The sequence below is a fragment of the Drosophila takahashii genome, chromosome 2L (assembly GCF_030179915.1).
Source record: "Drosophila takahashii strain IR98-3 E-12201 chromosome 2L, DtakHiC1v2, whole genome shotgun sequence".
In the NCBI taxonomy this organism is placed as follows: domain Eukaryota; kingdom Metazoa; phylum Arthropoda; class Insecta; order Diptera; family Drosophilidae; genus Drosophila; species Drosophila takahashii.
In genome coordinates, this window is record NC_091678.1 from 20241110 (window position 1) to 20267027 (window position 25918).

The 25918-nt window shown below is 40.3% G+C and overlaps 3 protein-coding genes and 1 long non-coding RNA gene across 5 annotated transcripts; 3 read left to right on the forward strand and 1 right to left on the reverse strand.

Moving 5' to 3' along the window:
- The first annotated feature begins 1658 nt into the window (after positions 1-1658).
- Dh31 (diuretic hormone class 2) lies at positions 1659-25733 on the forward strand. Of its 2 annotated transcripts, none has more exons than XM_017141868.3 (4): positions 1659-1845; positions 23890-23998; positions 24708-24833; positions 25294-25733. In XM_017141868.3, exons 2-4 carry the CDS (start codon positions 23904-23906, stop codon positions 25427-25429), a joined length of 357 nt encoding a protein of 118 aa, XP_016997357.1. In that variant the 5' UTR covers positions 1659-1845; positions 23890-23903; the 3' UTR covers positions 25430-25733. The 2 variants fall into 2 exon arrangements, with proteins under 2 accessions (XP_016997357.1, XP_016997358.1); XM_017141869.3 differs by having other exon boundaries at positions 23890-23995.
- On the forward strand, positions 7306-12135 carry LOC138914961 (uncharacterized). The gene is made up of 2 exons (XM_070219688.1): positions 7306-7643; positions 11449-12135. Exons 1-2 carry the CDS (start codon positions 7451-7453, stop codon positions 11925-11927), a joined length of 672 nt encoding a protein of 223 aa, XP_070075789.1. The 5' UTR covers positions 7306-7450; the 3' UTR covers positions 11928-12135.
- On the reverse strand, positions 7639-9736 carry LOC138914962 (uncharacterized). The gene is made up of 3 exons (XR_011420663.1): positions 8877-9736; positions 8746-8810; positions 7639-8680 (listed from the first exon to the last, which is right to left on the reverse strand). It is a non-coding gene; the product is annotated as an uncharacterized lncRNA (long non-coding RNA).
- Positions 20926-22140, forward strand: Bace (beta-site APP-cleaving enzyme). Its single transcript, XM_017141867.3, has one exon. It carries the CDS (start codon positions 20961-20963, stop codon positions 22077-22079), a length of 1119 nt encoding a protein of 372 aa, XP_016997356.2. The 5' UTR covers positions 20926-20960; the 3' UTR covers positions 22080-22140.
- Positions 25734-25918: the final 185 nt, after the last annotated feature.

The following is a 25918-nucleotide window of genomic DNA, read 5'->3' on the forward strand; positions in this document are numbered from 1 at the left end:
CAAACAAGGGAACTTATATTATGTAAGTACGTAAAGAAAATCCTATGCTCATCTTAACGTATTCTTTTCCGAGGGAAAACTGGAACAGGCCGGTATATGTTTTCGTCGACTTCGAACTATCCAATGGGAGTACAGCAAAATGCAATTTCTTTGATGTCCCTGTCGAATTATTTATGAGTGGAGGGGTTGGGTATTTAGGGGTTGACCAAAAGTGGCCGTTCGCCTGCATAATTCCTCTTAATTAGCGTTATGGATTGCTCATAGCTAATAACTTTGACAGTTGTATGTCCGAGCTCACAACTGTCTTGTCGAATTCCATTTGAGATCCATTGAGCTTTTTTATGTGGGCAAGGTCGCGGCTCTGGAGATTAGAATCACGTTCAGCAGGAACCGCCAAATAAATAAAGCAAAAACAGGGACCAAAAACCAAGCCGGACACGTCGAAGGGAGCAACAAAAACATTGTAAAGCTTTTATCAGTCCAAATTATCATTAGCCGCGTTTTCTGTGGCTGCCATAAAATCCATATACGTACATATATGTGAGGATTATCATGTACATTTCTATGTGGATATGGGCATTTAGGATTCTCTACCTACGCATTTGGCATTTACCCATTTCCGTTGGCCATTCTGTTATTATACATGCTTTTGTTCCAGTCAGAGGTTACAAAAATGTGGGTCAATTAAGGGTTGACAAAAAATGTAGATTTTTAAAGAATAATAAGATGTTGCTATAAAGATAAATTTAATATAATATAATACCATTTGCTCCAAATAAAATTTTATAAGATTGAATGTTATTGGAATCTTAATCTGAGGCTAAAATCATAATACTTATGAAAAATGAAATACCTACCTATTTACTTAGTTAACCTTTTTTAAATATATATATTCTATAAGTTTTTCTATGCTTACTCTTGATATATTTAAAAATGGTTTACTTCAATATTTTAACACCTTTATAAGAAAGAAAAACAGGGTTAAGCATAAAATAGCAACAGTACCCTTTCAATTACATCAGTCAGCCTAGGTAAAGCCCACGATATAACTTCCTTATCTCTTTCGGGATTTCATAATTACAATACACCATTTATGGTCGACTAATTGTGAGTATGCGAAAATAACCAAAATTAGTCAGAACGGTTCCGCAGAAAGGTGAGATAGGTGATGTAATGCCAATTATGAGATAATGCCAGAAAAATTATTAATAATCTGGTATATTGGGGGGATTTATATTGGATTTGACGGCTGACAGCTGCCGGAGCTGGCCCACTAATTGAAAACAATCAGATGCTGATTAGTCCGATGCTGATATCGGCATGATCGATGGACAATGGCCCGATAAACTGTTTGATAATTGTGCGTAATAGATGATTAATAAACTAAAACAGGACGTATCCAACTGGTTGCCGTTGCCCTTTTGCCACGTGTTGCGTATACGACCAGTTGGCCAGCACCCACCGACTCCCCATGACTGCGCAAAATCCCAACCGAAATCGGCCAAAAGCACCAACCATGATATTGTGGGCGGCAAACTTCGGTCTTTCCGAGCCTCGGAATTTCCACTCGGCTCCCACCTGAACGCGTTGAAATCTTTCGTATCCTCGCCTCGTATAAATCGCGGTCTCCTTGGCTGCCGATTTCACTTGCGTTTCAGTCTCAAAGCGGTGCAGTCAGCAGCAGTAACGGTTAATATCAAAACCCGATTCAAGAAGTTTTCAAAATTCTCTAAGCAGTTTCTCAACGTTTTTGAACTTTGTTTTTGTGTTTTGCAGTGGACTCGATCTGAAATATTCGAACATTGATCATTAAATTAAAAGTGTTGTGTGAGTTTGTGAAAAAAGGTGAGTGAATATTTTCTGTTCAATTTTTTACCCAAGCGTTACTTAAAGCACATATAAATTTTTAATTTAAAATGGATAAAGTTACTATAGGTTTTATCAAAAAAGTAAAAAAAGGAATCTTCAATAGGAAAACTTCTGCTACGCATAAAAAAATCTTCTAATTTTAAATTATTTTTTTTTTTTAAATTTATAATGCCTAATTAAAATTACGTTTTTCTAAAGGATTTAAGAAAAATGATAATTGTTTCTCTGATTTTCTTCTAAGCATTTTTTTGTAAGTCAACATTTTAAAATTTTTTATTTACATATAAACCTTATAATCCGGAAAATTAAATAAACATTTTATGTCTCTAAAAATGATTAAAGTTTCAGAAATATGTATTGTTATTAACCAGGTTGTATCTTTATTGTATTTAAGTCCTAAAGAATATTACCATGATATTATTATAAATGACTATAAATCATTAAGTTAAATTTAATTAAATAGAGCATTAATTGTATTTGAGTATCTAAGTTTTGTTAAAAGGTGTAATAGTTTGTTTAACATCTTAGTTTTGCCGACGGTTAAATGATATTAACATTTTATGACTCTAAAAATTATGAAAGCTTCGGAAACATGTATTGTTATCAAGCAGTTTGTATCTTTATTGCATTTAAATCCTGAAGAATATTATTAGAAACGGAAATAAAACACTAAATTAAATTAAACATTTTTTTTTAAGTATCTATGTTTTGTTGCGAAGTTTGTTCAACATTTTATTTTTTGCCTATGGGTTAGCGATTTCTACATTTTTACTAGTTTTCTGTAATTTTATTTTTCAGCTAAAATATAAAATATTTCATTTATATGGCAGTTTGTGAGGCAATTGGTCTTCTTATTTTCCAATAATATGCATTTAAAAGAAACAAAATTAAAATCAAATACAAGTTGAATATCCTTTCATGAGCTTGACTTCCACTTAATTATCTTTTTATGGCTCAAAATTTCATATGTTTATAATTCAGCAAATGCCTCGGCCTTTTGGAAATTGCTTCTTAGCTGGCCTAAGCCATAAAGTCAACATGGAGCCCAACCCAGGACCAATGCGGTGGTCCTCCGATGATGTGTGTTGAGCCCGGGACATTTGTTGCTTCCCCTTTGTCCTTCCTAGCTCGGCTCTCTTTTGGCTTTGGCCTAGGCGACCTTTTCGCCCCTTGTATCTGGGAAAAATCTTTATTTTCTTGCTGCAAAATTGAAGTTGGCCCCTCGGCTTTATTACCTCTTGGCCCGGGCCAAGTAAGTCCTTTGGATTATCGCAATCATTTTAAGCTTTACTTTGCTCTCATATTAGAGCACCCTTATAGTTTTATGATTTTGCGGGAGCTCTACTCGCTTTTAGCAGTTTCTAACTTAAATTGCTAAAACTTTAGCACGAACTTGCGGAACTTCTGATCTTAAAGTTCGGCGGTTGAAATTGATTTTTCTGTACTAAAAACAACAGTTGGTGTTCCGAATTCGCAGAAATTGCTCATTTGTTCAGTGGTTCGAATGATGCCCCCAAAACTTAAAGAAAATTCAACTCAATTTTCAACGGAACATAGCTTTCATTTTAATGAATAATAAGTGAGAACGAGAAATTTAATTTAAATTATGTTCGCATCAAATGGAAGACTGTTTAACCAGGTAGATGAAATATCACAATAATTGAAAAATGATGAAATTAAAAATGTATTTAAGTGCGGTGCATCGCAAAAGCCGATTACCTGCGGCAGAAGTAAACGTGAGATGGTTCGGAACAGTGTCCCACACTAAATGCTTCTAATCCTTTTGCTTTTTTACACGTATTTTATTTCCATGCTTAAATTGAATATTCAGTTTTGTGAAAGAAATTGTAAAAAAGCGGATTATGCCGTATTACAATTTTAATTTGTATCTTTTGTCCTTTTGTTTTGAACAGGACTTTTAATTGGTTTGAATTCATAGATTCTGTTTTATGAGTTTTTTATTTTTGTTTTTTAAATGTTGACTTTAATAACACTAGTTTACAAAATAATATTCTTGGTGTGCTCCCCAGCAATTGATGGCAAATTCTGTTAGTGCTGGACCCCTAGATCACAAAAATAGCACTTATTTTTTTTTCGATGGGACAGTTTTTTTTTTAAGATTTTTTAAAGTTCGAAATGTTACATTTCGGACTTTTTTCGAATTTCTTCTTATATCTCGGCAGATATCCACTCGGTTGGGCCAGTTTTAGTTTTATTTTAAAGTCAATAGATCAGAGCTTAACTTTGCCATACAGATCAATACGATTGGATGAGTAATGGCAGCGCAGAAGCTCGACAAAGATGAAAAATGTGTTTTTTGGTCGTCTGTAAGTCGGCTGTATATATCGTAAAAACTCGAAATAAATCCGTTGAAAAATCAGAATGGGTACAAACTTAAAGTTTACATCCTACCGAATAAAACAAGCCGGATAAGGCCCAAGTCCATGGAAAACTGGATTTATGGTGGATTTTTAAAGTTCGGATTTTTCCACTTTTTTCGGTTGACAGAGTCCAAATTTAAGATTTATCATAGGCGGCGACATGTAAACAAAAATGAGTGGTGACGGCAGCCGGGTCAAAAAATAGCTAAATTTAAAAGCTAGAAAATTATAAAATAAATTTAATTTCTGAAAATTCCTTTAAAAATATAAAATTGCTTGCGTTATGACTGTGAGTATATTTAACTAAGTACTATCCATTTGGATAGTTCATTCTTATGAAAAAAGTAACCTTAATTAAAAAATTAAATTCACTTTAATAATTTTCTAGCTTTTAAATATCTGATTTAGCTATTTAGTGACCCGGCTGCCAGCACCAATTATTTTTGTTTACATGTCGCCGCCTATGATAAATCTTAAATTTGGACTCTGTCAACCGAAAAAAGTGGAAAAATCCAAACTTTAAAAATCCACCATAAATCCAGTTTTCCATGGATTTGGGCCATATCCGGCTTGTTTTATTTGGTAGGATGCAAACTTTATGTTTGTGCTCGTTATGATTTTTCAACGGATTTATTTCGAGTTTTTACGATATGTACAGCCGACTTACAGTCGACCAAAAACTCATTTTTCATCTTTGTCAAGCTTCTGCGCTGCCATTACTCATCCAATCGTATTGATCTGTATGGCAAAGTTAAGCTCTGATCTATTGACTTTAAAATAAAACTAAAACTGGCCCAACCGAGTGGATATCTGCCGAGATATAAGAAGAAATTCGAAAAAAGTCCGAAATTTAACATTTCAAACTTTAAAAAATCTTTAAAAAAAAACTGTGCCATCGAAAAAAAATTTAGTGCCATTTTCATGATCTAGGGATCCAAATCTAACAGAATTTGCCATCAATTGCTGGGGAGCATTTCGGCTGTAAACTAGTGTAATCTTATAGAAATATTTGTGGTTTTTCTACCAACTTAAATAGTTACCTAAAAAATAATAATAAATCATCAGATCGACGTCAGGTTTTCAAGTTATTTTTTGATTAGCAAAAAACATATTCACGTACGTAATTCTTCTTTGCTCTTAATCCTTAGTTGCTTTTTTTTCAAAGCAGTACCTTTTTTTAAGAAATTCCATCCACTGTTTCCACACCTGCGGTGACCTTTCGATCATTTTATGTTGCCTACTTTCTTGTCTGGGAAATTCAATTCGCTCGCTCAGGTGCTTTGAATGAAATGGAAGGCGTTGAAAACTACTTATTTTCATGCTCTGCCCTCGGGTTGTTTATGAAATGCTGTCGACTGTGACGATTTGTGGTCGATTGTTGTTTTCTTTAAATTTACAAAAGGGAATAACACGCAACGAAAAAGACACAAGCGACAGAGACAGAGACCGTAAGAGGGCAGATGATTTGGGTCTTGGGATTTCTTTCTCTCGGCCTTTCAATTTCTTTTATCCTTGGGTCTGCAAAAATACTTAAATGCGGAAACTTTTCATACTTAATTAATACGTGTAGGAATAAAGGAGTTTACCTCAAGTGGGCAACAATTAAAAAATGCTTAAGCGAGGGGCTTTAAAAATTCACTTGAGCATGGCGAAAAAGGGGCTTAGACTTAAAAAATACATAGACGGAGCTTTGCGAACTTTTGGGCTAAAATGTTTCTGAACAAGCTCTCCTCGAACTGCGTTCTCTAATTAAATTTGCATATTTTTATTAATTAAATTTGTCGGGTCACGCAGCCGCAGCAGCTAATTAACTTGTAAATCCGTACTCTTATATCAATTGCATCACGAAAGGCATCTCTCTCTATTTATCTCTCCCATTTGTTGTATGCTTGCATTTTGGGCCCAGCATTCGGCTGGCTGGCCCTTCGTAAATTCAGTATGAATTCTGATCTCGCCATAAAACGCATTCTCGTCTCGCCTGCTGTACTCTTTCGATAATAAATTGTTAACAAGCATAAACCAACCCAATTTTCTTATTTTCGTTTGCATTAACTAATAAAAAAGCTTATTAGTTCAACATTGGTGACCCCGACGTGATTCGTACAAAAACAATATTAAGTGCAAATCACATAAATAAGTCTATTTATTGACTTTTCGTTGTTGCGGCTGCGGTGCATTGGCGGAGCCAGAAATCATTTGTCGAAAAAATAAAGCCTTGAATGCAGTGAGCGCTATAAATAAATAGCATTTTTGTGTTGCCGAAATTTGCATAAAAATTAGTTATATATTGGAGCGTACATAGCCAATTAACGGGCCGTTATTTCTTCGTTTGCTTTGCGCTCATCTTCCCGCTGAAACCGAATTTCGGGCATTTCGTCTGCTTGTGCCGTTGTTGTTGTTGTAGCCATGCCTACGGGAATTGCTGGAGATGCTACCGCTGATGAAAACAGGGTGATATTTTTAAAGCGCAAGGCAACTGCTTTATTTAATAGAGTGGAGCGTTTAGTGGATTCCCTTTCAAGTGCGGCGTTAACTTCATGCGACGAATCCGGGCTCCACGTGAGGTTGGAGCTGATTGATGAGCTTCAAGGAACATTTAAAAAGGTTCTTGGTGAGCTCGAAGAATTGGATTTCGAGGAAATTGAAAGTGATTTGAGTGAAAAATTTGATGACATTCTCGTACTTTTGAAGTCATCTGTTCGATCCGAAATTTCAAAGCGCGCCTCACAGCTCCTTTCGCACTCAACTCTTGCTGACGGCATCACTCCCGGAGCTTTCGGCCTCCAGCAGCGTCAGCCTCGACATAGGGCAACATTACTGCCTCCACTTGAGCTTCCAAAATTCGCTGGAGGTTATGCAAATTGGTCTGATTTTTATTCTATGTTTACCACTATCATAGATAGTCACCCTGATCTCACCAACATAGAAAAGCTGCAGCATCTACGATCATGCCTGAGGGATACTGCGTTGGAAACTATTCGCTCGCTGGAAATTTCGGACGGCAACTACGCAATTGCTTTGGATTTACTGCAAAATAGATTTGATAATCGTCGTTTGGTTTTTCAGGCACACATTACTGAGATCCTGGGAATAAAGGCGGTGCAGAGTGGTTCCGTTTCGACACTTCGGGAGCTGTCGGATAAATTCAACGCTCATATCCGCGCTCTTAAGGGGCTGGGCACGACGGAACAAATTGCAGGATGCATCATCGTCCAAATCCTGTTCCAAAAATTGGATCCGGCAAGTCAGGCCAAGTGGGAAGAGCGTTTAGAGGACCCTGCCTTCGTCAACTTAATTCCTACTTGGGAGTCAATGGCATCATTTCTGGAGCAGCGGTGCAGGACGTTGGAGACGATGGATTTTGCCATGGCAAACTATGCGCCGGGCATTCAGGTGGGAAGTAACAGAATACCCAATACGCGTAGATCAGCATTTGTTGCCTCGAATTCGAACCCTTGGATCTGTATATTCTGTAATGATGCAGGTCACTCCATTTCTTATTGCCAGAATTTTAAAGCCCTGTCTCCTACGAATAGGCTTCAAGAAGCAAAACGGCTCTGTCTTTGCATAAATTGTCTTAAGGTTGGTCATCAAGTTAGGCAGTGCAATTCCAGTAATTGTCGTGCATGCGGATCGAAGCATCACACCCTGCTTCACATGGGAAACTTAGCTTCCCTTTCTTCACAAGAAGGAGCACCTCTTCAAGAAGCAATTCCGTCTGCATCACCATCTGCACTGCCTTCCACCTCGACTGCTCTCATTGCACAGGATTTTAGTAATGATATTGTGCTCTTAGCAACGGCAAGCGTATTAGTAAAAAACCGCTCCGGAGTTTTCGTTCCCTGTCGAGTTCTACTCGACTCTGGCTCCCAGCTGCATCTAATAACGTCCCGATTCGCAAGCCAGCTTCAAGTAAAGAAGATAAAATCTTTAGCATCTGTTACTGGAATAGGAGATTCCAGTTTTGTGACGGATGGTCATTCGGTTAATATTACGGTTCGGTCCCGAACTTCCGATTACTCAGCCAACATTACCGCGGTGATTGCTCCGAACATCACAGAGCGGCAGCCTAGCTTCAATGTCGACATCGGCAATTGGAAAATACCTAAAAATATTCAGTTAGCGGACCCCAGTTTTTATACTCCCCAGCGGGTGGACCTTTTAATCGGAGCCAGCCTCTTTTACGAGATGTTATGCGTTGGCCAAATTAAGCTTCCACATGGATTACCCCTACTTCAAAAGACTCGTCTGGGTTGGGTTGTTTCTGGAGGTTATGGCCTCTCCAATGGCTCGTCCTTATTGTCGTCTCAAGAGTTACCCCTCGCTAGCAGGGAGAATAGTTTCGATCGGTTAGATGATCTTCTTCGACGATTTTGGGAAGTGGAAAGCTGCGCCGAGCCAATCATACGCGCTACTAAGGAAGAATTGGACTGTGAAGCACATTTCGTAAGACACGTTGTTCGTTTGCCAGCTGGGGATTATTCTGTTCGTTTACCTGCCAAGCTCAATCTAGACCTCTTGGGAGAGTCCTACCAGCAAGCTTATCGAAGATTCTTGTCCCTAGAGAGAAAGCTAAATCGTCAGCCAGCCTTGAAGGCTCAATATGGAGCATTCATAAAGGAATACCTCGATCTAGGACATATGTCATCAGTGTCTGCCTCTGACAGCGGGTTGTGCCGATACTTCTTGCCTCATCATTGCGTCATAAAGGAAGATAGCTCCACCACAAAGCTCCGCGTAGTTTTTGATGGATCGGCGGCCAGCTCCTCAGGGTATTCTCTCAACGATGTTCTTATGGCAGGCCCTGTAATTCAGCATAAGCTGTTCCAGATTCTTCTTCGGTTTCGTTCACACCCGGTAGCAATCACAGGAGACATCTGCAAAATGTACCGCTGTGTTAGGGTTCAGCCTGAGGACAGCTATTTGCAATGCATTTTGTGGAGGGATTCCCCCCAGGATCAATTGCGGGTGTTTAAGCTAGACACCGTTACCTATGGCACGAAGCCAGCATCATTTCTGGCTGTGCGAGCTATGCATCAGCTGTCAGCAGACGAGCATACAGCGTTTCCGCTTGGGGCTGAGGTCATTCGTCGCGATTTTTATGTGGATGATTTGATATCTGGAGCCAAATCCAAGGAAGAAGCAATCATCATTATGGATCAAACATCAAAACTTCTAGCCAAGGGAAAATTTAAGCTTAGAAAGTGGTGCTCGAATGTGTCAGCTGTTTTGGAGGGAGTTGCAGACAAGGATAAGGAGTCTTATTTGAAGTTTGATGATGGAACTGATTTTGCAAAAACCCTAGGTCTCGCTTGGGATCCAGTTTCTGACCAATTACTGTTTTCCTTTTCGGTCTTACAGTCAGCATCAAGACCTTGCAGGCGATCTGTCCTGTCTGCAATAGCGCGATTTTACGATCCCCTCGGGTTGGTTGGACCTGTGATCACAAAATCGAAAATATTCCTTCAACAACTGTGCAAGGAGAAGTTATCCTGGGATGAAAGCCTCCCGGAGTCACAGAATACGGAATGGAGTGCTATATGCACGAGTTTTGGGCAAATTAAGCATGCGTCATTTCCTCGGCTGGTTCTTTCTCCAAACTCTGAGAGTGAGATTCATGGATTTTGTGATGCCAGCATAGAAGCATATGGTGCCTGTGTCTACATCGTTTGCAACGGCCGATCTCAATTGCTTTGCTCAAAGTCAAGGGTAGCCCCCTTAAAAACACTCACTGTGCCCAAGCTGGAGCTTTGTGGGGCTGAACTCCTGTCTAGACTCATCGCGGAAGTTGCTGGGACTAAGGCATTTGAGGGAAGGTTATACTGCTGGAGCGACTCTGCTGTTGCGCTTTCATGGATCCGAGGCGAGCCCTCCAGGTTCAACATTTTTGTAGCGAACCGAGTAGCTGCCATTCAAGAGCTAACTGAGTCAGTAGAGTGGCGATATGTTCCAACTTCTTTAAATCCAGCTGACATTCTCTCCCGAGGTGCTTTTCCTGCTGAGCTTAATGACTCTCCTTTGTGGGCGCATGGACCAAAATTCCTTTGTGGCCCCAAAGCTGACTGGCCGGCCCCAATCATTGCTGAAAGACCAACGCTTGAGGTTCGCCGAAAGATTTTACTAATAAAATCTCCATACGAAGACATAGTGGCTAATTCAAAATTTGCCAATTCCTTCGCCGCCCTTCAAAGAGTTTTCGGATACGTCTACAAGTTTAGTAATCGCATCCGTCGCCCTACGCTCACGGTGTCTGACCTTCAAGGCGGTACTCGGCTGTTGCTTCGTCTGGTCCAGCGCTCACATTTATGGGACGACATCAAATCGTTGCAGTCAAAGGGATTGGTGCACCCATCCAGCTCTATCGCATCTCTTTCGCCATTTGTTGATCAATTTGGGATTCTTAGAGTGGACGGCCGGCTAAAGAATTCTTCGCTGGATTTTAATGGGCGCCATCCAATTATTTTACCACGGAGTCATTCGGTCACTGCTGCCATTATTACTCACTTTCACGAAAGCAATCTGCACACTGGACCACGGGCGCTACTCGGCATAATTCGATCCCAATATTGGCCTATTGGGGGGAGGAAGACGGTGATGAAGGCAGTAAACAAATGTATTAGATGCTATCGAATGAAGCCTCGACTAGTGGAGCATATAATGGCGGATCTTCCAAAGGAACGACTCGATGGATCTCATGCATTCGAAGTCACTGGCATTGACTTTTGCGGACCATTTCTCTACAAGTCAGAAGTGCGAAGTAAGCCTCCAGTAAAATGCTACGTTTGTGTCTTCATTTGTTTCGCCACAAAAGCTATTCATTTGGAGTTGATTAAGGATCTCTCTACAGTGTCATTTCTACATGGCCTTAAACGATTTATATGCACTAGAAGAAAGCCACGGCAGATTTGGTCTGATAATGCAACAAACTTTGTCGGCGCTCGCAATGAATTGCTCGAACTAAGGCGCCTATTCCTCAGCAATGATCATCAGAAAGCTACATTGGACTTTTGCCTGGCGGAGGCCATTGATTGGTGTTTCATTCCTCCTAGGTCGCCTCACTTTGGCGGTCTTTGGGAAGCGGCTGTGAAGATCGCTAAGCATCATTTTTACCGCGTTGTTGGCACTGCTGTTTTAGCCTTTGAGGAGTTGCGGACCTTGGTGTGTCACATTTAGGCGGTTGTTAATTCTCGACCATTAGTCTCGATTTCAGAAAACCCCGCTGATCTGGATGTGTTAACCCCAGCACATTTTTTGAATGGTGGTCCGCCTTCATCTTTCGTCGAGCCAGATGTGACCAGTCTCAACTTCAATCGCTTGGATGGATGGCAACGCGTGGCCTACTTGCAGCAGATCTTTTGGTCCCGATGGAAGGAAGAATACCTAACACTTCTGCAGCAGCGCTCCAAGTGGCGCACCCCCAAACCGGGCCTGGTTGTCGATGACTTAGTTCTGGTCAAGGACGAAAACTTGCCTCCCATGAAGTGGCCCCTCGCCAGAGTGATTGAGCTGCTGTTCGGTGGAGATGGCGTTGCTCGAGTTGCCGTTCTGAAGACAGCCTCAGGAGTGACAAAGCGAGCAGTGAACAAGCTATGTCTGCTGCCCCTTAAGGATGATGTTGAAACCCAGGCTTCCAACGGGGGGAGTATGTCGGGTCACGCAGCCGCAGCAGCTAATTAACTTGTAAATCCGTACTCTTATATCAATTGCATCACGAAAGGCATCTCTCTCTATTTATCTCTCCCATTTGTTGTATGCTTGCATTTTGGGCCCAGCATTCGGCTGGCTGGCCCTTCGTAAATTCAGTATGAATTCTGATCTCGCCATAAAACGCATTCTCGTCTCGCCTGCTGTACTCTTTCGATAATAAATTGTTAACAAGCATAAACCAACCCAATTTTCTTATTTTCGTTTGCATTAACTAATAAAAAAGCTTATTAGTTCAACAAAATTGTTTAGCCAGTGTTTACTAGAAGCTTCAGAACTTTGGCCCCGTCTCACATGTGCATGTGCTAATCACCCAAGGGCAGGGGAATCCCCCTCGAAAATTAACACGCCCCAAGGCAATGACAAAGCAAACAAGTTGGGGACAATTGCAGATGAAATTCGGATGCTCGCCACGCTCGCCATTTGAAAAAGTCCTGTTTATTCTCTGGTAAATTCAAAGATTCGGGCCATTTTCAGGCTAATTTCACCATTTATTAAATATTATAAGGAGTATTCTGTCTATAACTTTTCAGTTTTATATTTCCCCAAACGAACTCTGTATGAATTTAATTGGGCACGATTCTCAGTCCGAAAATGTTTACGCCTCTAATTAGGCGAGTTTATGAATTCATAAACGCTCAAAATACCAGGGGTGTAAAAGTCAGGAGGATTAAGTGTGTGTGAGCAAATAAACTCTGAACAATTTGTTAAAAGTTCGTTTTAAATTGGAAATAAAATAATGTACACTTCTTCCTAAAAGTATCAAGTTATAAGTTATCAGATAATAATTTTTATTTTATTTTTTTTATATAATAAAGTGCAGGCGAAATAAATAAAATAAATACCTTGAACATTATAGACTTGTTGAGGCTTTCCCATACAATTTACTAAGCTAAGATTAAAGGCCACAACCATTGACCTATCCCAAGACCAATTGATATAATAGATTTATTTGACTGTTGGCTTTTCTGCTGAGCTATTTTATCTCCGATTTCCCAATATTGAACTTTCACTGCTGCAGTTCATTTTTCACTCCATTTGATTCATCCCTGCTACTCACGCCTTCGTGTGAGATAAATTTGGTCCTGGAAAATGTTAACCTCTTAACATATAAATTTTCACTCTCCATTTCCATTTGCGTCGCCATAAACTCCATCACCCCCATCCTGCCCTCTGCTCCTCGAGCAACACTTTGATGGTATTCCACCATACAGCTCCCAAATATTTATTCACATTTAAAAAGTATTTTATGTTGCATTTTCCTATAAGCATTCTCCCTGCTGCCACGTGAGTACAAATACCATTCCTCGGTGATAAGACATGCACTCGACCCCCCCTGAAAGCCCATCCATCTCCTTCTCTGTCCTCAAACAAGCTGGGTTTTATGCTCCTTCCTTGGGAGAGTGTTTACACTCAGCCCCCCTAAGCTTTCCTCGGCCCTCCCTGAATTGTTTGTATGACAAAGTTAGCATTTTGTAATAAATTCGCTTTAAAAAAATATTTGAACGTTTATGGTCGGCATTTAAATTAAATACTCTGCGCCAGCTCAGCTGGATCTGAAGAGGAAAAAAGCCGAATATTAAACGAGGAGCTGCAAAAAATGTCTTTTTTTGGGGATACAAGTATGTACGAATTACCTTTGAGTTCGGGGAACGGTGAAAAGTTCATTATACTAATGGTTTTCGTTACGGCAGGTTTAAAAATGAAAGAAAAAATTATTTTTTAATAAGAAAATGTACGTTAAATTTATTAAACCAATGAAAACAACTGCATTTTCTTGTTTACTCTTCCGATTCTATGGGCCAAGATGTGTGGAAATAAAACCTAAATATCTCAAAATTAGCAACCGCTTCAGTCCTGCCATTCCGAAGGCAATTAAGGATACTCGAGCTCCGGGCGAACTGCTAGGGTAAATATCACAATATGTAGCGGGCGGGCTCAAAGTAAAGCTTTGTGTTATCGAGGAGAAACATTTACATTTTGCAACTGGCAAACAGAAATTCAATGCAAAATAAGAGCAATCGAGCGGGGCTGCCGTTTCTGTTTGTGTTGGGCAAAAGTTGTGGCAACAATGCTCATAAAACATAAACAAACAAACAAACGTCATTGCGACTGGCAGTTTATCAGCCAGCAAATAGAGTGGGTGGCTGTGGGTTGCATAATACCTATGTGAGGAGTGGCTTTGTAGAGGGTTTAAGAGGGGCTTCATAGGGGGTTTACCGACCTGACAATGCAATCAAGCGAAAGTGACAGAGCAGCAGGAACAACGCCGCTGACATCGATATGTCGTCGTAGTCGAAAACTGGTGCACATGATGACGGCACCGGGGATTTGGATTTCGAGGATGGGATGGATGGTCGGATGTCGATGGTATACTCCCGCAATACAAAATGGCTGTGCCAAAGTATTTAGCCAAACTTCGCCACAAGTTTTCCTTTTCCTTTACCAGCACACACAATTTCGCTTTTTTTGTGTGCTGATTCCCCTTGGCATAGTTGGTGGTCTTCGTTTTCATTTGAATATTTTGCCACTCTTGTGACGCACTTGGCGTTTTGGCTCCTTTCCTCATATGAGGTACGTGGCCCTCGACTGCTGCAACTTTTCCAAGTGCGAAAAGTATTTTCAAAGTTCCTTTTTTCTGAGTTCATCTCTTTTTTAAGATTTATTTACTCGCCATCTTTTTCCCCCTTACTACTGGCAATAAAACCCTATAAAAAGTTTATGCTTTCTGCCCTCAAAAGTAGGCAAATATATTTTTATTCTGATATATTTTTTATTCACCATTACCTGTATTTTTGTTGTAAGCTGGATAGATTTCAGCAATAATCTGCATTGACCTACTTAATTTTTTAAATTTGTTTGTCTAACAAAACAGTTGGAAAATAAGCACTTAAAAAATATACAAATATATATACACAAAAAAAACATCTCAAGATATTAACTTTAACAAAATAAATAAACAAACAATTGAACATACAATTTCTTTTATAAATAAATAAGAATAAATATACTGGTTTTTATTGTTTCACTATTTTTAAATTAATTATTTAGAACTCTTTTTAGTAATAAAATAAAGAAGATATAAATAAAACATTTAAAATATGTGGCCAGCCAAACCTTGGGGACATCTTTTGGTTTCTCTTGCATTTAAAATCATGGGTTTGCCCAAACAACGAAAACTCATCAAAGAATAAAAGAATGTATTGAATTGTGGCCAGCAGAGACCAAAGAGAAACGAGCCCAACAATTCAGAATCACCGGAGGCTAATTCACAAATTCCCACAGTTTGCATACAGAAATACAGAAACGAATAAAAACATTTGCCTAACACCAAATTCCCATTTGGCATAAACCTGTTGCCGGCATAATTTGTGGCTTGTTCGGTGTTAACCAACCGCAAAATCCCACCAAAGACCCAACTCGACCAACCCAAAACTCAGGACTCAGCCGTAACTCCGCTCTAGTTGAGTGCAATTATTTTAATCTGTTGCCGACATTTTCGGCATAATTTTTCATCAATTTTAAAGATTCAAGGCGGGGACGAAGAAAAATAAAAGAATTCCTTGGGCCGCAATGAATTTTTAAGTAAATGTAAAGAGTGCCGGGCCCAAAAGTAGAGATTCCGTCCGCCTCCCCCTGATTTCACCTCATCCTCATCCTCATCCTCATCCTCATCCTCATCCTCATCCTCATTCTCATCCAACTCGGTTTCGAATGAAACCCAAGGCGGCGCTCGCGTGGCAACTCCCAGGAGGATGTTATCCTGTCGGTTGTTGCGGGCAATGCTTTTAGCCTCCGCAAGTTAAATGTTCCGCCCCGGATCTCCGTCCCTCCTCACCTTTGGCCCACCTTTCGTTCGCCTTTTCCACCTCATTGTCTTTATGTGTGGCAAAGGAGGTTCTTACACTCCCGCTCCTCGCTGGGTCAACAATTTTTACATTGTTTTCGGCATCCGAGAAATGCTCGGTTATCCACAACAGGCGCATCGAGGTTGTCTCTGCTTTGCTTCATGTCCCTTAAACAGGACCGAGAAAACTTTGGCCCAAAGTTCGCCTCCCATGGGTAACTTGCGAAAGTTTTCTTTGGTTTTTTTCAACGGTACATAACCATTATAGCTTATACAATTATAATTACTAGTGGTTTCTGACGTGACCTTTTAGGCAAATGTTTTCTGCCGTAAAAAGCATATCAGTCCAGGCATTAAGTACTGAAAAAATAAAAAATAATATAATTAAATATTTTCTCAACAAACAAAAAAGAACACGGTGGTATCAAATCGATATGCGCATGGTTAATTTCTGGTGTTTATACGCAAAGCACTAAAAACTAAATTTCGAGCATATCGAATCAGGGTTCCCGCATATCAAGTCAAAATTGATACCACATAAGATCAAATCGATCATCGTTTCAAATCAAGTTTTTTTGGGTGTAGCATTTTTTATATGAAGTATCTAATAATTATTAATAATTTTTCAATAAATAATTTTAATTAACTATTATTTATTATTATTATTAAAAGCACAGTTACAGACTGAAATAGGCTATAAGTACCAATAAAAAACGAATTTAAGAACTTATTGTTGAGTTTTAAAGTGTTAATAAGTGTGGCAATAAACAGCTTAACAATCTAATCGGTTAAAGATTATTGCCTTGATTGATGTCATAAAGTGTTCGCCTGCAGATACTTAGCACTTCAAGTTGTCGGGTCTCTGACTTGTTGATATCTCCCCGATTAAAGCCAGATTTTAGTAGATAGCCGAGGGTCGAAGTGTGAACCCCTATCTCCCAGCCACAACAAGTAGATGTGCGCTTAAGTTTGGGAAAACTCATTTCTGTCGGAGACTTTTGATAGTTGAGTGCAAGCTCATTAGCTGTTTCCATTAGCCAGACTCCTGGACGGGGGCAAGAAATAGTGGCCCAGGTGAGGCCACGGCCCCACCTGTTTGCGGACATTCAGCCGACTTAGGCCCAGTGGCTTAGCCGAGTAATCAGTTAAGATGGCATCGCATCCGCACACAAAGCGAGCCAGGCCGCAAGGACGAAGGACACGCTCATCCGAATCAGGGCAAATCAAATGTCTGCCAACACAAATCCAAATCAATCTTCTGTCTCCGGCTGTGTGGGTCTTGTTTGCTTAATTTGACAAACGGAATAATTTGATGAATATCTAAAATGGCAGCCAGGAACACAGCGGGGCAGCCCTCCTGCCCAGCAGAAACCACCACCCCAACTCCTTGTGTTTCCAGATCCCAGAAGCACGGACACCGCAGAATCCTCCGCCCAATCCGCCGACTTTGTCACTAATTCAATAAGCATCCAATTACAACGCGGCAGGAGAGAGGTTTTCTCTTCCCCCATCTAAAGCCACCCCCTTCCGTGCGTATACGCAATTTTCATTCGGTATATGAAAATTTAATGCAACTAAAAGTGGCTGTCGTAGCAATAATTTCCCCTAATTATTTTGCTTTCTCTTACTTGGCTTTGCTAAATTGCGTAAAATTTATTCATTTTCCAGCGTCAACGAGAAGGGAATTAATGTAAAGCTAATTAAATAATGGCAAAGGTTGTCTAAAGAAAGTCACTTTCGGTTTATTTATTTATATTTATTTGTAAACATTATTTTATATTTTGGAAGTTAGTTAAAACAGATTTTGTAATTGTTATTCCGAGGGTCGTTGCTTTAATGACGTTTGGGTATTTTTATAATAATTATTAAATCCTTGAAAATTTTAAAAAGCTCATAAATTATGTAAAAATATAATAAATAATTGAATTTTATAACTTAAGGTTTTTAACCAACTCATCTTTAAAAATATAAATATTTTGTTAAAAATTTTACCAAATTAAAATATGTTTATTTACCTGCAGTCCATATACCCCGATTAGGTAAATCGTTTCAGTGTATAGGGATTAAAGCACTTGGAATCGTTTTTGATTGTTGATGCCGAGGAAGTGGGCCAAAATCCTTAGCCCTGGCCTTGGGATTGAATGACCCAAATTCAATTTGCCAAGTCGTGTGTCCAGATCCCAGATCCCCACCCACTACGCCCCCACCCGCCAATCATAAGTACGTTTTCAGTTACCAACGCAGCGGGCCTCCAGGCGACCCACAAAAGCTAGAGGTTCGTTCACAGGGTGTGAGTGCGTCTTGTGTTGTTGGCCACAATCAACGCAATGCAATTTCAATGTCTGACTCTCGTGTTACACATCCCTCGTCCCGGCTGCACCCTCCTTCATCCTCCTCCACCTTCTTCCACCAAGGAGACCGCCACTTGACCAAGGTGAGAGTGCTGCCTGGGCAGGTGAGGCAGCGAGTCAAGGATCTCGTTAGACAAATGCCCGTGCTGACTGGGCAACACTTGATTTGGGTTAACCACTGCCAGGGCCAAGCTGCCCAAACTGTTTGGCCTATTCCGGTTGATGGGATTTGAATGCTGCGCCCAAAAGAGTGCCACTCCGCCTGGAGATGGGTTCATATTCGACGGGATTTCTAATGCCGGATTAAGCAGTCATCTTCTGATTGCTGAACGTCCCTTTGAAGTTCGAGAATTTAGCAGGTTAAGCGATGGCATTGTTGAGTAGTTTATTTCGTGGTGTCTGGGAAATCAATCTATTAAAACTTCCTTAGCTTCGTTGAAAAATTAAGTTCTTTTTTTACAGTAAATAAATTCTTGTAAAATTGTTTAACTATTTAGAAATAGTTTATTTATAAAAATTATTTTTAAAGCCCTAATATAGACATTAACTACTTTTAAATAAAAATAAAAATTTTAAATAAAAATTCCATAATATCATAGAAATTATTCACTTGAAAGAATAAATATAATATAAATTATAAAGTATTTATTTTCCTCCATTTAATTTATCTGACATCCCAGTCCGGTTTCCTTTCAAATGGTTATAGGCCAAAGTTCGCTGCCAAGCGCTTATTTTAAACTTCAATATTTTACTCGATTAATCGCCTGGCACTTGACTGACTCCGGGGTTCATAAACTACGAGTGGGTGCATCGGAGATCAAGCAAGCTGTGAAAATGCAATCGGCGGAAAGAAGTCGACGAGGAGAAGCCGTGGGTGGTGCTGCATGATGGAAACCCTCCCACCCCATTGACTGCCAATGTATCCTGGTGACCCGGCGGCAAATGCTCACTGACCGAACCGGATACTTTCCATAATACCAGCTTATTTGTTCTCTGGCCCACTCAGCTCTTCAATAAATATTTACCAATTGTGAATATTTACTGATTATTTTTGGTTAAATATTATTTGCATCTCGGACTCTAAGCCTTTAAGCCAATGGGCATTGTCCACGCAGAGCAAATAAAAAAACCAATCGAAATTCATGTGGGCTCACACTTCGCTGAGTTGTTCGGTTAGTTGGCCGGTCGCCCCGGGCGTATACTTTATTTATGTGTATTTGCGGACTACAATCAACTCCACTGCAATCCACTCGCGTTGGCCCATAAATCAAAAATGATTGATAAACGGTCATCGGGGGAAAAACAGGAGCATCCCATTTGAGTAGCCTAATAATTGCACATGAAATGTCACCGCACAGGAAAACAATCCAGCAAAAAGAACGAAAAACAGGCGGCCCACGTCGGTAATCATACGCCCCGTGTGCCCGGTGCCAGAATGGTAACCGAAATTGCCCGACGGTGCGTGAAATCCGTTGATTACTTTATTTGGGGCTGAAAGTGCGCAACGCACTCGTCCGTGGACTCTTCGCCCGGGTGTTACTAGCCCTTCGGCGATAAACGGACGCCCTGCACCACAATTAACCTGTGGCTGACCACCCAGGAACCTCCCAAAGACCCACAAAACTACATATACCCCACATGTGCAAACAATCCCTGCGCTGGCAGTAAAACGCAATCGAACAAATGAATCTCCTTTGTCCTCCTTGGCCAATTGAAGTGGCATTTTATTTGATTTTAAATCTGATTTCAATAAGGACTTAAGCTTAATAAAAAGAGGAGCCGAGATGACTGCCGGACCTGCATTTGCTTTTATCTGCCAAAACGAAATATATATATATTTTCTTTTATGAGACCGAGCAAATCGCTGAGGGAAAAGCTCAAGTGTAACCATTTAATTGGAAGGGAATTTCGAATGGCCATTGGAGCCTGAATGAAAGTGTTTCCTCTTGGCTAAAGGCGATTAAACTCCCACGTTTCTCTAAATTAACCAATTGAAAAGCAATTCACTCTGGTAATTTAGGAATTTTTAAAGACAGCCACAAAGATTTTATTTTGAGTAAATCTTCTTTGTTTTTATCGCCTTTATAATTTAATTAATGTGTTTATTAATACCTATCAAATAAATTAAAAATCGGTTAATTTATTAAAAATTTATTAGGAGTCGCCAGTTTTAAGTGACTTCTTAAATATCTCCATCTCTCTCAGACTCATTTAGCTGAGTAACAGGTATTTGTTAGTCGAGTACTTGTTAAATTTGCAATGGCCATTAAATTTTTCGGTTAATTAAACCACTTATTCTCGACAGAAACACTCAAATTGTAGAGGTTTCTCCCACCATTTTCGGTGAATTTCCCAAAATTGTTGGTTATTTCCCAACCCAACACCTCTCATCGTTATCTATAATTTATTGGCTTATCTGGCTTAGAGAACCGATGATACTAACAAATTATAATGAGGGGACACTTTGCATTATCGCATTCGTTACACTATCGCAGTCACTCAAATTCCAAATCAAAACAAAATACAGCTGCGTATGCGAATTTCAGGATTCACTTCTTGAGAATACCATTATCGTAGTAGATAGCCCAAACATCGCCTCATACCCACCTGAAATGATATTATGCCAGATTATAATTATCGGATTGATAGAGCGTTATGGACTCATACTGCTTAAGAATCGAGTGGTCGAGTGACCAAGAAATCTAATCGTTCGGCAATTTGGGCTGTGATTGATGGCAAGTGCTATAAATTAGACCCGCTCCTCCGATCACCAGTTAGTCGAAATCGAGTAGACAACAAAGCAAGATAATGTTCAAGACCCTTGGTGCCGTAGTGCTCCTGGTGGCTCTGGCCAGTGCCGAGCTCCACCGCGTGCCGATCTTGAAGGAGCAGAACTTCGTAAAGACGCGCCAAAATGTTCTGGCCGAGAAGTCCTATCTGCGCACCAAGTACCAGCTGCCCTCCCTGCGCAGCGTGGACGAGGAGCAGCTGTCCAATTCGATGAACATGGCCTACTACGGAGCCATCTCCATCGGAACTCCGGCCCAGAGCTTCAAAGTGCTCTTCGACTCGGGCTCCTCGAATCTGTGGGTGCCCTCGAACACCTGCCAGAGTGATGCCTGCCTGACCCACAACCAGTACGATTCGAGTGACAGCTCCACCTACGTGGCCAACGGCGAGTCCTTCTCGATTCAGTATGGAACCGGCAGCCTCACCGGCTACATGTCCACCGATACTGTCGACGTGAATGGCCTGAGTGTCCAGAGCCAGACCTTCGCCGAGTCCACCAACGAGCCGGGAACCAACTTCAACGATGCCAACTTCGATGGCATCCTGGGCATGGCCTACGAGGCGCTGGCCGTGGATGGGGTGGCTCCTGTGTTCTACAACATGGTTTCCCAGGGTCTGGTCGACAGCTCCGTCTTCTCGTTCTATCTGGCCCGCGACGGCACCTCCACCCAGGGCGGTGAGCTCATCTTCGGCGGCTCCGATGCTTCGCTGTACTCCGGCGACCTGACCTACGTGCCCATCTCGGAGCAGGGCTACTGGCAGTTCGCCATGGCCGGATCCTCCGTCGATGGTTACTCGTTGTGCGATAACTGCCAGGCTATTGCCGATACCGGCACCTCCCTGGTCGTGGCTCCCTATGATGCCTACGTGACTCTCTCCGAGATTCTGAATGTCGGCGAGGATGGCTATCTCGATTGCTCCTCCGTCAGCTCCCTGCCCGATATCACCTTCAACATCGGTGGCTCGGACTTTGTCCTCAAGCCCTCGGCCTACATCATCCAGTCGGAGGGCAACTGCATGTCCGCCTTCGAGTACATGGGCACCGACTTCTGGATCCTGGGCGATGTCTTCATCGGCCAGTACTACACCGAGTTCGATCTGGGCAACAACCGCATCGGCTTCGCTCCCGTCGCCTAGGTTACGGTCTAAGTTACGGCAATCAGTGGTCAATAAAGCAGCGAGTACCTTGACTATGCCTTCGGAATGTCTGGGAGTGGGTCACCTTGTTAAGGCTGAATGGCGTAACAATCTTATCTACTTACGACTCTGTAAGTGGGGATGTCTTTTTCGTCAACTGTTCCGATTGCGCTTTAATTTTTTGAGGGGTTTTATTACAGTCAGGGCTCTTGATTTCATAAGAAATACTCAAAAGATTTAGAGTTCTAAGAGGGTTTTTCATTTGTATCACTTGAGGTCATTAGGCACACCATTTTTTTAGGATTTGGCAATATAAATCAATACTTTAAATTCTCTTTTGCTTAAGAATAACAAATATTCTTTACTGTGCCATAAAATAACTTTAGCTATTAACACCACAAGAAAATCGATATGTGCATGTAAATTTCTGGTTATGCAATGCGCATATCATTTTTACATGAAATACTCTTTTAGAGCATACCAAATTTACCTGGTCGCATATCAATTTAAAATTGTTTCTACGTTTCATATAAATTTTTTGTTGGGTGTCGCTAAAATGCAGGCTCTTATAAACTATTCCTCCTCCTCAATGCATCTCATGGCTGTGATTTATTGACACTTAAGGAGACTGAGGCGGTTATCCAACTGTGTTATCCGGTAGTCCGCAAATCCCCAGCTGGCAGTGGGACAAATGTTGACTCTGGCCGAGGGGAGTGGTTCAAAGGAGATGGGGTGGAGGTGTGTTATGAAGGCAATGACAGAAACCATCAGCTCGGAGAGCCAATTCATTTGTCCAGCCTGTTGCCCGGGCAATGATGTGTGTGCCGGGGTGTCAAGTGGGGGTCTCTGGGGATCCGAGGACTTTGGAGACTGCCACAGATGTCAGGAATACCACCGGGTGTCAAAGGGTAGCCAGTGATGTCGAGAACTATAGTTTTGCAACTGTAAACACAACAGTGACAACACCATTTAGAAGTTGCTGGCGAGAAAGGACGAGGGGCATCCGTCTACAATGACAGGAAGTGGAAGTGCAGTTGAGCAATGCAAAAAGTCGAGGTCCGAACGGGGACAACAGGTCATATTGCCGTAAAACGCAAATGAGTTGGGCAGGGAAAGCGACGGAAAACAGGAAGAGTAACCCAGATATGGGGTTGGAAGTGGAATCGAGACTGCTTCGTTGGGCAGTTAATGAATCACTTAATGGAAAAACCTGGTCGCCAGCTCCACCCGACTTCCGTTTTGGAAGTAAACTCAACCCTCGCAATCGATTTTTAATTGTGTCTGATTGATGTTGACCCTAGAACACTTAACCCTTAACTTAAGCCTGTCTTTGGTGAACATTTATAAAAACACTTAAGAAAAGTTAACTAGTTAGAAAAGTCAGGAAGAAATTAAAACATAACTGTTTTCGTGTTTTAAATATTAAAAAAAAATATATATGACAAGTTTATGAACTACCTTTAAAGTGTCTATTCTCATTTTTGTAATGTTATTATTTTATTCTATTTCAAATTTAAATATAAACCCATAACTTGCCTATTACACTTTTTGGTTAGGAAATATTATATTATTTCATATCATCTCATTTCATATTATATTATTTCATACATATCATTTCATATCATATATCAAGATAATCTAATTAATCAGTCTTCAGTTTTTTAATACATATTTCTTAAACGATATCAAGGCAACTAAACAAAATTATAAGTCATTGGAATTTCATTTTTAAAAATTTCTAAAATATTTCTTTTTGTTATTTTGTTAAGTGTATAAATCTAATATAAATAATCATTCTTAACTCTTTTAGGAGACAGCCGCACAATGATGACAAACCGAAGTGCTTGCCTTGCCCTGGCTTTCCTCCTCTTCTGCTTCTTGGCCATCTCGGGCATCGAGGCTGCTCCAATGCCCAGGTAGTTGTACCCTATATTTTAATTCCCCTAGCACATCCTTTCCAATTTGGTTTAACGCATACAAAAGGACATAACCTAATTAAATTCTGGCACTTTGGCTGCGAGTACCAAAAAATGTGGCATACAAATATTTGAGCAAAAGCAATTACCCCACTGAGCGCCAGCCAATGTTGGTTCTAAGCGATACTTGGCCATGTGGGAGATGAGAATATACTTAGGCTGCCGAGCATAACGTTCACATGAGTTTTCACACCACACTTTAGAGTGTCAGCGTCTTTTTCCATCTTCGCAGCTGGCGAAAGAAAATTTTCAATTAATAAAATGTAAACGTTGGCGCAAAAATGTGCCAAAAATTGTGGTACTTTTACATACTCTTGAGCGGTATAAGTAGATGGCACACTTTGAAGCAGGAAAAGATAACAATTCGGGCAAATTCAAGACTCAATTTCCCATCGTCAAAGCAACTATTAAAAATTCATTGGCCTTGCCCAACTAATTAGCAATTGCTCGAATGGAAAATGCCCCCAAACATTGGGGCATTAACAAATAATTGGGTTCCCATGCAAATGAAGATTTTAAGCCAGTCGAATGTCAAATTTAACAGAGCCAAAGTAATTAGATATCCTGTTCGTACGCAGTTCCCAAATGTATAAATACAACAGGAGCAGCCTAAGCTAAACTCTAATTTTCCATTTCGCTGATTTTAAAATAGCCAATCCAATGGCGGAGGCTACGGCGCTGGCTATAACGAACTGGAGGAGGTGCCCGACGACTTGTTGATGGAACTGATGACTCGCTTTGGACGCACCATAATTCGGGCACGGAACGATCTGGAGAAGTAAGTGTTCAACAAAAAATTTGGTTAAATCAATCTTTATTTACATAAAAACCTAAAAAATAACATATTTTATGAGTGATAAAAATACTAGATATAAAACTAACCTATTTGATTGAATTTTTGATAGATAAAATAACGATTCTTTGAGATTCATAATTATTAAAGAAGGGTATTTGACTGAATTTAAGGATTTTACTTTTATTTTGGTGCTATCCAAATTATCGGATCACGATTCTCTAAAAAATTAAGTCTATATAATAATGCTTGCAGTGAAGTCACTAAATAATATAATATATATAAATCGAAGTCTAATGCTTGCAGTGAAGTAACTAAATAATATAATATACCATGAATAGTATTAAGAAGCAAATTCTGCCTGTCAACAAAAAGTTAAAAAAAAATTATATTATTTTAATAAAATAAAATTTAATAGTACCCACTAACAACACTCCTTTCGCAGCTCCAAGCGAACCGTGGACTTTGGCTTGGCCCGGGGATACTCGGGAACTCAGGAGGCGAAACATCGCATGGGTCTGGCTGCGGCCAATTTCGCCGGCGGACCCGGGCGAAGGCGGCGATCCGAGACCGATGTCTAAGTCGACTGGAGGAGTCCGGGCTGCGAATCCTGTGGACGCTAAGGACGAGTGTCAACTTCTCAACTTAAACTTGACCCATTCTTGGACTCTTTCTTAGAGCTTTAATTTGCATTACGTTAGTTTGTTTGTTATTCATTGTACATACTATATATTTATTACGGATCTGTCCTCATGAATTCATCACATTTTTCTAACAAGTAATTTACTGCATTATGAAAGAATAAATATTCAACAGATATCGAAATTATATATACCGAAGGCGAACATCCGAATAAAAGCGTTAAACTGTTGCTCCGAAAGATAATGTTGAACACTATTTATGCAAATTTCCATCTCTGATTAAACTCACTCCTAATTGTTCGTTTTAACCCAAAGAAAAAGGGAAATCTAAAAAAAGAGAAGGGAGAAATTTAAATAAATATCCTAAATATATATTCAAGTGTAAGCAAAATCGCGCAAAAAATCTTTAACTAGGTATGTCTTACATAA

Bases quoted from the DNA above. Each gene is read 5' to 3' on its own strand.
- LOC138914961 (XM_070219688.1), top strand. From the start codon at position 7,451: ATGCATCATCGTCCAAATCCTGTTCCAAAAATTGGATCCGGCAAGTCA. The intron at 7,644-11,448 runs GTGGGAAGTAAC...CTCGACCATTAG, and splicing joins ACTATGCGCCGGGCATTCAG to TCTCGATTTCAGAAAACCCC.
- Bace (XM_017141867.3), top strand. From the start codon at position 20,961: ATGTTCAAGACCCTTGGTGCCGTAGTGCTCCTGGTGGCTCTGGCCAGT.
- Dh31 (XM_017141868.3), top strand. From the start codon at position 23,904: ATGATGACAAACCGAAGTGCTTGCCTTGCCCTGGCTTTCCTCCTCTTC. The intron at 23,999-24,707 runs GTTGTACCCTAT...ATTTTAAAATAG, and splicing joins GCTGCTCCAATGCCCAGGTA to CCAATCCAATGGCGGAGGCT. The intron at 24,834-25,293 runs GTAAGTGTTCAA...CTCCTTTCGCAG, and splicing joins GCACGGAACGATCTGGAGAA to CTCCAAGCGAACCGTGGACT.